Raw genomic sequence first — 14,634 nt, forward strand, 5'->3', positions numbered from 1 at the left:
TTCCTCTCGCTCTCTATGCACGCGAGTGTGTGTATGTGTATCATTATTTTTTTCGAGCTATAATACGCCTCCCTCTCTCTCTCTCCCGTCTGATGGCTGTCAAGTAAATCTCGCGAGGGTTGCCGATGCTCGACCTTCGTTTTGCTCTCCGCGTATATTATATGTATATAAGCACAAAGTCCTCATCTCATTGGGAATTACCTGCTTATTTCTGCATTCAATCAATTAATTCATTTTCTCTTCGACGCAAGTACCGCGGCGGTGCGAGCGGGATTCCATACTCTTTCTGTCTGCTTATTGTAATACCGCTTCTATATACGCGCAGTGTGTACGCGTAAAGCTACCTGTCACGCCGCACGTAGACACCGTCACAAAAGATTCGATTCTTCTGTCTATGCATTCATTCTCTTGCCCTCGATCGAGGGGGTGGATAAGGTATATATTGTAATTTATTGACGCATCGATTACACGCTCAATAGCTAATGTATATACCTTTATATATCTGTCAAAGCACAGGTCCTTTAATTAATACACACGGAAATTTGGTTCGACGGATTTTTACTCACGCATTCGTCGCGCGTTTCTCGCTGTGCCGCGGCAAGAAAAATATGATCGTTAAAAATCATTGCTCCGAGTACATTTGGAGAATCTCGTTTAGTAGAACGTACTCGTTTATTTACCCGCTCGTGGAGTATTATCATTCGTCGCTCGATTCACACGAGAGGAGAAGAAGGAAAAAAGGCAGCGAGCACGCGGCAAACGTGCTAAAAAAAACAGTTTTTTTACGAGCCCGAGAGCAGAAACTTTCCACAAGCAGCAGCAGAAGCAACGCTGCAACACGACGAGATAAACGTTTCGGATAGATGATATCGCGTCGGATCTAGATTCGCGAACGTGGTCCGATCCTGAGGTAGCTACAATACACGTGCGTTTATGCTGCTTGCCTCGTTCTCTGAGAATTCTCGTCTCTCTCTCTCTTTCGTTTTCTTGGGCGCGCGACGAGCCTGAGACTAATTGGTCAATGACAGGACATACCCACATACAAACGCACATACATAGGGTCACAACAAGGATATACACTAAGGGAGCTGCTTTTTATTTTATTTTTTATTTTACTTTTTATTTTATTTTTATTTTTTCACCGTGCGACACGATACGGTTCTGTAAGGTTCCGAAAATTCGTTAGATTTTTCAAGATTACATAGTCCGCGTGTAAGTCGGTCCTCAAAGTGATACCGAAGACGAGCGCGCGCGGCGTTCATTGCGGTTAAGCGCGTCGCGCTCTTTAAGCAGCTTATTACTACGCAGACACTGCCGCTTGACTTATATATTTTTCCATTATAAGCCGGCGCGAAAATTCATTAAATCAGCTGAAATTCATCGCCACCCTCTCGTTGGAGAGTTATTTCATAAGCTCGCCCCGATATTATCGTATATTATATAGATATGGCGACTCGACCTCGGTGTAAACAGTTTAGCGAATTTCGATAATCGAGATAAGATCGTAGGTAGTAGTAGATGCATCGCCGCTCATTGTCAACATATGCGAGCGGTACAGCCAAGAGGCTAAATTCCTTTTTGGATGAAGAGTGTGTGTGTATATAGAAAGTCAAGAAAGGCAAGCAGGCGCAGCCCGTAAGATTCCAAAGAGAATCCCTTAAGGATACGTACGCGCATACACGCTCACATCTTACGGGGCGAAACTGGTTTAGCTTTAAGCACATTAGAGCCCCTTTAATAGCTTATAGGTAAACAAAATTAACATATCTTAACAACGTTAAGAAATGCCAGCCAGCTCGACTCTTGTTATCAGGCAGATAGAGCGAGTGAGTGCAAAGAGAGGCGAGAGGGGGTGTACCGCGCGCGACTGGGAGGTATAGCAAGAGGATCATCACCATCATCAACAGCAGCAGCAGCAGCAGCAGCAGCAACAGCAGCATCAGGCAGCGGCGGCGAGGGAAAGTGGCGTGTATATGTATACGCGACACAAAGCGAGAGTGAGTGACTAAGTTTGTTAAGTATAGCGCCGAGGTGAAAAGCAGTCACCGAGTCGCATCGCGCTATCCTTGACACGCGATACTTGGCTCTCTCTCTCTCTCTCTTTCTCTTGGCGTACGCGCGTTGCGAGCTCCGCACTGCAAAGATGCAGCTTTTATACGTTATACGCACACGTATACACGGAGACATTGTGCGCGACTATATATATACACGACGATGATCACTTTCAAAGCTATCGCGCATATATAGCAGGCTGAAAAATACTCCCGCGCTCGGCTTTGTGCGCGTGCGGCATCGTCGTCGTCGACGACTCGTTGTTGCGTATTATATAGTAAAATACACGGCATCCCATGTGTGGGTATATATTTACACGTTGTCGTTCATGTTTCGCGCTTAGAGACAAACACAGAGAAAGATAGAGGCAGAGCATCATTCCGCAGGCATAGGCTGAATTACAATGTGTGGCCAGGCACATATAGCTTGCCTTACCTGTGTAAGCGTCTGTACGTGCGTGTGCATATGTGTTATACGTAAAATTCACATTGTAAAGTTCGGAGCTCCGGGGGCCGTATTTGCATGCATATTCCGGCTCATTTTACATCAACGCGAGAAAGCGAGCGCCAAACGACCAAAATGCCGTGTGTGTGCATTTGTGTACGTATAAGCTAGCCTCGGCGCTCCGAAATACATAATGACGAAAAATGTCGAGCTGCGCGTCGAGATGACGTCTCGCGCGCAACGGCACCTCTGTAACGAGAAAAAGCTCGCACCTCGCTTTATACACACACATTCGCATACGATGGTTGTAAGCGCCCTCGTAGGGCTGTAGGCTTTACTCGAACGCATATATATTTATAGGTGTACGATACGCGAGAAAAGCAAAGAAATAATCGAACGATTGTAGGCTCGCTCGCGGCACGAATGAAAGGAGTAAAAATACACGTGCGCCTGGCCGCGTGTTATGTATACTTGTGTACGTGTGTGTGTTTGCTGCTGCACACCGGGGCTAAAGACGACAGCGCACGGCGAGACACGCGCTCGGCTTGTATTCTATAAATTTGCAGCGACTCTGGCAGTGTGTATATCGCGAAATGCAGTGAAAGAGAGGGAGAGAAGAAGAAGATTGGCCTGCTGACAGCTATTCGTTGCCGAGTCGAACGACATTAATATTCGTGTGGCGCAGCAGCTCTTTGCGTCCGAGTATATAAGCATGCGTGCGCTTATATGTGTGTGCGAGCGTTGTACATGCGATGCAGTATGTACGCGGCTCTTTTCACCTCTTCTATACAGCTTGTACATTCACATACTCAAGTACGTGTGTATGTGTGTGCGCGCAATAGGCAGCGAGTTGTCTCTTTATTTTATTTTTATTTAATTTTTTTTCGCATGAAAAGCCTTTGTTGCAGTGCCGCGCCGATATCCATCTTTCCAAACGATCGCGGAATCATCGCCTCGCGATTAGCATGCCAAATTGTTGCACACGCCGCGCTCCCAAAGGGAAATTCACGTGCATATAAGGCACATGCGCGCTCGACGTAATAACGACGCGATGCATGCTAAATACCAACTCCTCGCGCATAATACTGCACTTGGAATTATACAATTGAACGAACTTCTAAGTGAAGTTCAATTCAAATTGTATGAGCGCTTCCTCCGAAAGATCAAATGGTAGTAGCCCCCCCTTGCGCCTGAAACCACACTTTCAAAGCCTATAAAATTTTTGAAGCGCCCTCTCCGACTCGTGCAACGTCGGTCGGCGCGACGCCTCATTTATTTCAAAGTAATTTCGTAAGTCCATTTTTTGGGTATTTCATGAAGAAATATGGGTATCATGGGTGGGAGTTTGATCTTTCGGAGGAAGCGCTCATACAATTTGAATTGAACTTCACTTAGAAGTTCGTTCAATTGTATAATTGTATTTCGCGCTTCCTCCTTCAAGATCAAATGGTAGATCTTTAAAGCGACTTACGACAATTAAGGAGATACTGAATGTTTATTAAACAAAATACAAAACACAGTAAACATTAGGTTCTCCTGTTATTCAAAATGGATAATGCGAACTCTGATTGATCTATGATTTCTCTATTGTAGAAACGAGCAAATGTGGCCGAACTTTTCGACCATCCTGCCGTTTTACAGATCGTATCAATCGAAGTTCCCAATCGCTTAGCTGCTGAGTTAGATGAGTGCCTCGTACTATGGGCCGTAAATACGCTGTCTATGCCAGCCAATGTTAAAACTTTTCTCACCCAATTGCTAAGCGATTGTTTACAAACGGCTTTTTTCTTGCCTTTATTTAACGATAAAAATAACGAGGTTTCTTCTCCTCGCAAAGTAAGTGTTACATTCAGGTATTCTTTAAGCGCAGAAGCTGGACAAATATTAACATCTTGTATGTAAAAGGGTATATAAAGAACAGGTTGTTTCACACCTTTTTGAGAATTCTTTACTCGATCTGGAATGAAGATGACGATTCTTTCGTCTTCGATTTTAATATTTTCTATTTTAATTAATGATAGCGTTTGAATTCTTTGTCCAGTTACTAGCGCTAGAAGAGTTACAACTTTTCTTGATAGATCTTTAAATGTCAATAACTCATTGGCACCTTTATTTTTGAAAAAATTTAAAACTACTTTAGGGTCCCAAGTATAATTATACTTGGGCTTTGATGGTCTTGCTTTATAGCAGCCTTTTAAAAAACGTTTTAATCTAAAATCACCAGCAAAGTCATAATCGACGATCAAAGATATCGCAGAACGTGCCACATTTAGTGCACTCGATGATAAACCCCTATCAAATTCTGCGTGGAGGAATGATATTACATCTTGCACAGACGGATGAAAGCAATCGACGTTGTGAGTATTACAAAAACTCCACCACTTCCTCAGATAAACTTCATAATTGACTATTGTAGAAGATTCAATCGAGGCTATGCCGATTTCTATAGATTCTGCAGGATATTTTTGCCTCCTAAATGCTTCGCTGATAACAGCCCGACCACCAGGGAAAGCTTTTTCCACAATGGGTGTTGTTTGTTGCTGCAAGATAATAATAAATCAATTTTTGGAGTAAATTTTATGAAGCTTGTCTTCAGCAAAGAAAGAAAAATTGGGAACCAAGGCTGGCCTGGCCAGTGAGGAACGACAATAATGCCTTCTGCTTTCTCATTAATTATTTTATTCAGTACTTTCAATATCAAATTGAAAGGAGGAAAAGCATAGAAAAATATGTTGTTCCATGGTTGTGTGAAGGCATCTATTGCTTCAGAGTCTGGGTCTTTTCCCCATGAAAAGTATCGATTGCATTTATGATTCAACCGACTGGCAAATAAATCTATTTGTGGAGCACCAAAGATCTTTACAATTTTCAAAAAAGCCCAGTCTGCGAGTTCATACTCTATTTCAGTTTTTGATTTTCGTGATTCTTCATCTGCCTCGACATTATTTTTTGATGATATATAAGAAGCAATGATTATAATGTTCCGAGCTTCGCACCACTGCCATATTTCTCTTGCGATTTGATTGAGGTGTTTGAACTGCGTACCGCCCATTCTATTTACATAGCATATCGCAGTGGTGTTATCAATCCGAAGGAGAATCTTACAGTTTTTTCTATCTGATGCGAAACTTTTGAGTCCGAAAAATGCGGCTTTTAATTCTAACAGATTAATATTCATTGTTTGTTCGATACCTGACCAATGGCCGTGTGCTCGAAAGTCGTTATACATTGCTCCCCATCCCGTTAACGAGGCATCAGAAAAAATTTCCATTTCAAAAGTTGTTTGCGCGAAGCTCTTTGATTGGTGTTTTCCATTGATCCACCATTCAAAGTCTTGAGATAAATTTTTATTTATTTTCATGCTCGCATTGAAATTTCCGTTACAAGACATTAATGCGAGGGTCTTCTCGTGTTCAAACAATTTTGTGTACAGCCAACTGTACTCAATTGCTGGACAACATGATGTTATTGTTCCGATGAATTTTGCAAAGTCGCGAATTTTACAAGATTTAAGTTTTTTGAATTTTTTGCATATGTTATGTATTTGTTCTTTTTTAGAAGCTGGCAGATCTAATCTCATGTTACGAGAGTCAAAAATGAAACCCAACCAAGTGCACAATTGTTTCGGTTCGGAGTCGCTCTTTTCGTCGTGTATTACGAAACCCAATCTCGACAGCAACTGGCTCGTAGACTCGAAATTATTTTTACAATCGTCATAATTCGAGCCAAATAAAATTATGTCATCCAAGTAGACTGCAGACCGTAAGCCTCGAGCTCGCAGTGAGGTTAAAACTGGCTTGAGAACTTTTGTAAAGATCCAAGGTGCAAGATTCAATCCAAAGACTAAGCATGAAAATTCATATATAGTTTCATTGTACCGAAAACGTAAATATTTTCTATGCTTTTCCGCTATGGGAACAAGATAGTAGGCGTCCCGGAGGTCAATTTTTGTCATGTAATCATTTTGTCTTATTAGACCCATGGCGGTTTTATGGTTTTCCAATTTGAAATGACTGGTAGGTATAAACATGTTTAACTGCTTTAAATTTAAAATGAAGCGGTAAGAACCATCTGGCTTCGGAATTACAAAAAAGTCTGACAAAAATTGATCCTCGGTATACTCGCTTGCAATTATTGCTCCTTTGGACAACAATTTCTTCACTAGCTCATCGATTATTTTTCTTTCTTTCGAAGAAAATTGACGCTCCACAGGCGCTTTTGTCTGAAAAGGAGTTTTTTCAAAAGGAATTTCCACTCCTTTTATCCAAGACAATAAAATATTATCCGTCGTGAGCTTTTGCCAATTTTCAAAAAACAGACTCAACCTGCCTGCTATGCGACTCACGTTTTTATTTATTAATTCTTCCTCGAGTGGCGAGAGTGACTCCTGTTCGAGTTGCTGGAGTAGTTCTGCTTCGGCGAGGTGCGGCGACTCCTGTACGGCTTCCGATTCTTCTGCGTCTGAGCTTGTGATTGAGACCTCGATGATTGCCGCTGACTCGGCCCCGCATATGTCTCTGTCTGCGGCCTGTTGAATGGACGAGACGGGGTTTTTGTGTTTTTTGAGTTATTCTCCGAGGTTTTCTTCGCCAAGCCTTTCATTTCTTGACCCGTTGCCCTTGCTTTTTTCGCGACTTCGGTGAGATCTTTACCGAATAAAAATTCATCTACCTCAGTTGTCATTAATATGTCCTTCCAACTCACATTGATATGAGATATGACGAGGCTACGGCGTATTGATGACTCTTCATGAAATGAGTCTAAACAAAGGCGTATAGCATCGCTAACGGCTTCGATATGCGGTACATCTTCGTCATTGTCAATGCCTCCAATTGATATCATATGAGATAAAACCTTGGACAGACTGGTGATTACTGCAACGCACTTGTCCTGTTTTTCAGCTATACGCTTATCACGGGTCTTGCAGACCTCGTTCACATTGACTTCCATCTCTTTATTCAACTTTGGCGTCTCGAGAAACTCGCAATTTATTGGTATCGGATATTTTTTGATGAGCTCTTTTTTGTCATCATTTGGTAGGCCGAGCTGTACGATGTCTTTCCAAATGGAAACAAAGTGTGAGTGTACTGCAGGAGAAAATTCTTTGTCCTCCTTCAAGCGACAGCCGAGCACGTTCACAATTTTTTCTTTCAACGGAGTGTCTGTGGCTCCACTTTGGGGGTTATGCTCTGCCTTACCATCCGTCGACGGATTTTCGACGACCGTTACGCTCGATGCAATTCTAACCTCCTTTTTTGCCGCCGGTGAATTGTTGTCCGTCGTCTTTTTCGTGGAATCCGTAATTGCAGGCTCCACTTTTTCCGGCGATCGCTCTCGAGAGCGTGGTGGTGTGTGACCCGTACTCTTCGAATTGTTCGACGAGCGGCCTCGAGAATAGCTCCTGCTTCTACTTTCACGAGGATATGATCTCTCTGTAATCACGAGAAACGACACAATATTTTATTACAATATTGCACTGGCGTAGTCGCTTTCGAGTGCCATTATACATAAGCATAGGGTAGGCCCTACGTACACGCACAGGATAGGCCCTGTGCGAGGCTTATTATTGCAGTAATGCTGTGACATCAACCACATATCACTCGGATAGGCCCGAGGAGGACAGCCTCAACGAATGCTTCAGTAGACCGAAGATTCATCCACACAGAATAGGTCTGTGAGATCTAGACACTTATACGTCCTTCATTCATAGGTTATTACCTTTCGATTCATCCGACGTTTCACCCGGGCTGTACGACCTCCTACGTTTGTACCTCGGCGAGTAGTCCGTAGAAGACGACGAGTCCCTGCTGCGGTGACGACGTTTATGACCTTTCCTACGATGACTTCTCTCTCGATGTCTTCGTTTCAACTTTTTATGCTTCGACATAGTTAATAACTTGTATAGGTTAACTTTGACGTGTGGCGTTCACGACACAAGAAAAAGGAATGAGGCGTCGCGCCGACCGACGTTGCACGAGTCGGAGAGGGCGCTTCAAAAATTTTATAGGCTTTGAAAGTGTGGTTTCAGGCGCAAGGGGGGGCTACTACCATTTGATCTTGAAGGAGGAAGCGCGAAATACAATTGCCTGTATATTTCTGCTGCTGCTGCTGCACATCTCGGGGGCCAAGGCTGATAAATGGATCGAGCTGAAATAAAAAGCCGCTGCTGCTGCTGCGCCTCCTCAATTCTGGGAAATCGAAGGGCATGAACAGCTCTCGAATGCTGTGTCGTCCTCGTCGTAGTTGGCTGCTGTCGAAGAAAGACTCGTGCTGCCTCGCGATTATGCATATTGTATACGTGCGCGCATTATATTTTTTTGCCGAGGCATAGAGCCGAGTACCGATTATTATTTTTCGGTTTACATTATTGAGTACGATGTGCTCGCTGGATATCGCTTTGCTTCGGCGCTTTGTTTTCTTATACAAACGCACGCACGCACACGGCTCGTGCTAGCTATATATAGGTAGCTTGGAAACCTGCGGGCACACGCGACAGATGACGTCGTTTGAATTATATTCGCGATCCGATGACAGCTCGAGCTCCGACGAAAAAACTCCTCGATATACATATACAGCGTATTATTTATGCGAGCTGGGCGAACGCATACAGCGTGGCATAAGGCGCGAACAACGACTCGGAAATTCGATCTCTCGTACGTACACCGGGCTTTATTATATTTTTCAGCGGTTTTACGTGTATCGGTCTCGCTCTGCAGTCGTATTTGTATTACGTACGCGGGCAAAAGACGTGTATCGCGTGGGTGTGAGGCGAGAAAAGTGTGTGCGTGCACGCGGGCTGACTCGAGCTGCGAGACGGCCGATGACGGAAATAATACGCGTGTCGAAAGGTCAAAAAGCTCGTGGCGCGCGGTCATGAGAAGAAAAAAATAACACAATAAACCAGGGGAGCCGGAGCTCATCTTTGTGAACTAAAAACTATAACACACTGCGCGCAAACTGGCCAGTGATGAATAGTCGCAAGAATCTCTGCAGACATCTCGACTACATTGTCGCCCACGCGTTTGCGATGGCAGGACGCGATATCAAATGAGCGATAAATAAATTTTTCAATCATCGCCAGTCGTAAATAAAATCCTCCTCTTTCTCGACTCGAGAGACTAATTGCTCCAAGGATCTGAGTAATTATAAACGTTATGCGCTGACACGAGAATATTTACATATTGCGGCCTATCGTCGAGCATGTACGTATAAGCATGATATAAGCGCGCACGACTCGTATCGAGCGAAAAGCGCGTGTAGGCACATTATAAAGCTCTCGCGATGCAGCTCAGCTGCGACCGAGTATTGATCAATCCGAGTCATTTATATACACGTATATGTATTCTTTTGCGCCGCGATCGAAGCCGCCGCCACCACTGCAGTGGATAATACAAATGCACGACCCCCCTGTGCGTGGCAGCGCCCAGGTGTATATTATGTACACGTATATATACGTTATATACGCTGTACGGGGGCCGGTGATGAACAGCCGCTTGCGCCCGCGACGCTGCACAATGACTGCAGCGCAAGAGACCAGAGAGACAGAGAATACAATGCAGCGCGCGAGTTTAAGCCGAGGCTAATATGAAGTGTATTAATGCCGCTTTGGCGAGATGATCGCTACCGACACCAGCACGAGCGAGCTCGAGCTTGCTGACGCCGAGCTTGCCGCTGCCAGTTGCAATATTGCTCAACGATCGCGGCCTCGTCGTGCCTGCGCGCGTCTACTTTTCGCTCCGTCGCGAGATCGATGCTCCGGAGTGTGACAAGTGCCACCGCGCTACGGCATGCATTTATAGAGTGCGATTAGTCTTGGCGGCGAGACAGCTCTCGAATATATAGGAAAAAGTTGTGTAGCGAGTCGTGCGTATATCGTAGTATACGGCACACGCGGCAAACACAGCGTCGACTTGAATTTATGAGCGAGTATCAAAAAGCTGAGAAACGCTACTTAGGTGGCATCGCGACACATGCAACTGGCTAAAAAGAGACAAAAGTGTAGCGATGCAGCAGCACCCGCACAGACAAGAGCACACCTCCACAGTCCATATGCCTGCAGCGCAGCTTTAAGCTTAAGAGGCAGCTAGCAAGAAGTTATCCATCTCGCTGATGCTGCTGCTGTTGCTGCTACTACTAAACGGACCTAGATTTTGAACGATTCAAACATGCACCTCGAGCCGAGTATATACGCACCGAAGACGTCGACACGCCTACATCAATTTTTAATCGAGCCTGCGAAATGCGCAACGACGCGAGCTTGTCACGCCGGCTATTTTCTGCGTTTTTCGCCCTCAAACGCGTGCAATATTAAGTTATGCCTGTGTGTACGTGTGCACACGCGGCCACAGGTCGCGGCTATAAATACGGGAGCGTACATAATATCGAGTAAGAATAGCCGCGTGCATGCGAGCAGATCAAAAGCCCTCGATGCGAGTTTACGCCGCGACGTGCACATAATATGCCACAGCTGCGAATACGATACGCTCGCAAGTCAAGTGGAAAAAGACATATTAGAGACATCATAATGCCAGGCTAAGGCTGTGTTTCAATTAATAATCTCGGAGATATCGCGATAGAGTCTCGGCCTTTTCGAGCCTGCATTGTGTTTATTCTTCGGCTGTGGGCTTCGAGAAAAGAGAGAGATGCAGTACGTATATACGCTGCTCTGCACTTCTCAGGATCTGCATAATACACATAATATAACTTGGGTGGGGTCAATGCATACACACGTACGGATACGCAGCCACGTCGAGGTTTGTAAGAACTTCTTGGTGGCCAAGTTGCCATTATACCTTTTGATATGCTCCTTAACTAATGCCTCTCATCCGTTACGATTGTGCTTGGCTGCGCCAGGCTGTGTACACTTGAGGCCACTGCTTGTGCCGCTATATATATATCGTATATGCAGCGTTGCGCCAGGGTCAAGCTCTTAACGCGAAGGTAAAGGAGAGGATCTCTTTTCTCCCTCGTTTCGATTCCTTCGAATAATACCCATGAATCGAGATGGATTTGATATTTGATCACACGGTGGTTTTGAGTTTCGCGTACGTTGCGTGTACACCTTGGAATTCGCAAAATTATGCTTCACAAAAATTACAAGTAGATTTTGCTTCGCGTTGCCGAAAAAAAGAAGACCCAGACGACGCGGACAAGTTCATTAGTCGTATGATAACGAGGTCCTTTTCAGTATATTACGTGTATGCACACGTGGGAATGTGTCTAAATATAGATGCGCCTGAGATGGTTCTCTCCACTGTTTCCTGGAACACGAGGTTATATCGTATAAAGTATACTTGGCGCTGCATCACGCGGAAGTGGCTCGATTACGTCGCTTTCTTCTCTCGACTACTGCATTTATACTGGCTCGCGCATGTAGTTGCACCCGATTGCTGCATTCACAAAAATGCTCAGGTCGACGACCGAAATCACACTGCTGATCCATGAAGATGAGATAGCTGTATTATTAACAACAGCAGATGGAATTGTCAGAAGTCGTTCTTGTTATGTTTCCTGATATTTCAAAACGTGTCTTGCATGTTATCCTTCGAGGAATGCCCTTTACATTCATTTTTTTCAGCTACTTGGTTTGTTAAATTGTGTAAAAATAATTCAAATTCCTTTCTTTTTTTAATTGTAATAATGTAACTATCAATTTCTACAAACAATTAAAAAAAATCAAAACATGGAAGTCTTTAACAGCATACCAATCAGAATATTCAAGACCTTTGGATCAAAGGGCAAATTTCTATTAACGCACAAGCGCGAGGTAAAAGATGATCGCGGCAAAAGAGCTGAGTATTAACCGACGTACCGACGGTATAGCAGCGGCGGCCGATCATCTGCACTCCGATCACGATGGTGGGGCATTGAAAGATAGCTCGGCTCGTCCAGACGCAATCAGTCTGCTGTGCAGCGGTAGGCGTCACCGTCTTGAGGCCAGGCCTACACTCACACATACGTCTACGATGTATATGCACCTATACAAAGAAACGACTCAACTCCTTGACAATGCACGAAAGTCTGAGAGAGAGAGAGAGAGAGAGAGAGACTCGTTCATTGTCCGATTTTTACACTTCTCTGTCCTGTCCTTGGGGGCGCCTTTACCTTGTTGCGCCCAGATCGCAAGGTATATGCATGAACTGTGGCGGGTGCGCGGCTGGGCAAACTTTTGCCCGTTGAAAGAGAGAGGGCGTATTAGTGCAGCGTCTGGCCTGCAGCAAATGCGTCGAAATAAATTCACGAAAATAAGTTGATACATTCGGTGGCTTTAATTCAAAACAAGTCGTTGCGAAGCATCTTTAATATTAAGAAATACCCTCATGCATACGCTAGTGCAAACATACGTGTTTACGTGCTTATTTCTCGTAATTTGAATTGTGAGAATTTTATGGAAAGATAAATATTTTCGCGACGATTTGCGTACACGTAAACTTTTATACACACAAGTACGATTTTTTAAGCATCGCTGATAACGAAGGCAAATAAAACTTCGTTCTGTATAAATCTCGTGTGCTTGCGTGGATATAGAGAGAGGCGAAAAAGAGAAAAATTTGTATTTATATGCACCGACTGATCCATAAAAGTTCCAAGTATTTCGAAGCTATCTGCCAGGGTGCACGGGTACACACAATGAGAGGTATTTCACTCAAGCTCAGCTCGAATTTATGATAGTAAATTAATAAATGCAAACTGAGCTCGCGATTGAACGACGCGTTAACACGAAAAACGTTGTGATAATCTCAGTCGAGTTGCTGCTGCGAGCTGTTGCTGCAAACGTATAATTAAATCGCTGAACTAAACTACCTTACACGTATGGCTGTTAAACACGAGTCCAGAGTATAAACTACGTTTTTTTTCCCCTTTTTTTTAATAAAAAAAAAAAGGACTGGATATCACGCCACCGTTTTTGACACTTTGTACGTGTACGTGTTGTATAATAACGCCGCCGATGAGACGAGCCTGTAATAATTACAAAATTTAAGGTAAAAAGTGCAGTCATCGAGTGGCACTCGAGCTTGGTAATGACTGTGTGCAGCTCGGGCTTAATTATATCCGCGACCGAGAAATTATGAAGTGGTAATGGGCCTTGTTATCTAAATCATGTCTAGATGTCAAAAGAGCAAAGAAGAAAAAAAGAACCACCTCTGTTTAATGAATAAAAAACAATACACGTGCTATATAAGGTGCACTCGCACTGGAATAAGTTATAGATTATCGAGAATAGTTCGTAGCAGTGCGTAACGCGCATTACATTACTTATACGTACCCCATATATGTGTACCAGTCTCGAGTCGACTAAATCTTCGTTTATGACAAGAACAGATGTCTACAAGGCTTTTGTGAGAGTCTAGTCTCCGTGCGGTGCTGCACAGTGGCGGCTATGACGACGACGGTAAAGGGACATACGCATCGGACTCTCCTCGCTTGGCTTTCTCACAAACGCGATCGCGGATGATCCTGCGGTTGGGATCCTGCGCAGACCCGGTCAAAGCTTACACACGCACCGTCTATATATACGTGCACTCTTACATACATACATGGGACTACGGCGGCGAACTTCCCGTTGGCCTTTTCATCCTATCTCTCGTTCCGCGGAGTACACAGACACACACACACATAGCGAGGACTTGCACATAAAGTACGAGTAATACGAACACGATAGTATATCTGTATCAATTGTATGCATATATAGGAAAAAAAAGAGGAAAGAAAAGTATAAGTGGATCGCTGCTGCTCCCGGGCATTTGTCGCACGCGCAGGCCCGAGTATTATATGCGCTTTATCGTTATTGTGTTTTGTTCGGCAGTGCAGCAGCAGCAGCAGCAACAACTACCGAGGACGACGAGGACGCATTCCTGCCCTCTACGACTTGCGATGCTGCCATCTTCATTTAAATACGATTATGGATAAGGCGACGAGAAGCCTTTGGTGCACACACACACAGATACACACAAACGTATCCACGAACATGGCTCATATATAGCAATTTGATATTCAAATGCATTACGGCAGCGTCCGATCTTTTGTTCGACTGCTGCTGTGTCGCAGACCGGGCTTGGAACGAGAGAGAAACATTTTTCGTCGATCGAGCGCGATCGGCCAATCGATTTATTCAAATTGAGGCCCTTTGTTCGCTCG

At 44.3% G+C, this 14,634-nt stretch overlaps 2 protein-coding genes across 2 annotated transcripts; both read right to left on the minus strand.

The window, feature by feature from the left end:
- Positions 1 to 4,022: 4,022 nt before the first annotated feature.
- Positions 4,023 to 5,548, minus strand: LOC106658044. Its single transcript, XM_023460782.1, has 2 exons — positions 5,186 to 5,548; positions 4,023 to 5,036 (listed from the first exon to the last, which is right to left on the minus strand). The coding sequence occupies exons 1-2, from the start codon at positions 5,546 to 5,548 to the stop codon at positions 4,023 to 4,025; spliced, it is 1,377 nt and encodes a 458-aa protein (XP_023316550.1).
- On the minus strand, positions 4,963 to 8,417 carry LOC111693227. The gene is made up of 3 exons (XM_023460828.1): positions 8,215 to 8,417; positions 6,842 to 7,928; positions 4,963 to 5,036 (listed from the first exon to the last, which is right to left on the minus strand). The coding sequence occupies exons 1-2, from the start codon at positions 8,381 to 8,383 to the stop codon at positions 6,853 to 6,855; spliced, it is 1,245 nt and encodes a 414-aa protein (XP_023316596.1). The 5' UTR covers positions 8,384 to 8,417; the 3' UTR covers positions 4,963 to 5,036; positions 6,842 to 6,852.
- Between the last annotated feature and the right edge of the window lie 6,217 nt (positions 8,418 to 14,634).

Source organism: Trichogramma pretiosum, unplaced genomic scaffold (assembly GCF_000599845.2).
Source record: "Trichogramma pretiosum strain Unisexual culture from Peru unplaced genomic scaffold, Tpre_2.0 scaffold6, whole genome shotgun sequence".
NCBI classification, from domain to species: Eukaryota; Metazoa; Arthropoda; class Insecta; order Hymenoptera; family Trichogrammatidae; genus Trichogramma; species Trichogramma pretiosum.

Bases quoted from the DNA above. Each gene is read 5' to 3' on its own strand.
- LOC106658044 (XM_023460782.1), bottom strand. From the start codon at position 5,548: ATGGGCGGTACGCAGTTCAAACACCTCAATCAAATCGCAAGAGAAATA. The intron at 5,037-5,185 runs GTACTGAATAAA...ATTATCTTGCAG, and splicing joins CTTTCAATTTGATATTGAAA to CAACAAACAACACCCATTGT.
- LOC111693227 (XM_023460828.1), bottom strand. From the start codon at position 8,383: ATGTCGAAGCATAAAAAGTTGAAACGAAGACATCGAGAGAGAAGTCAT. The intron at 7,929-8,214 runs GTAATAACCTAT...TCGTGATTACAG, and splicing joins AACGTCGGATGAATCGAAAG to AGAGATCATATCCTCGTGAA.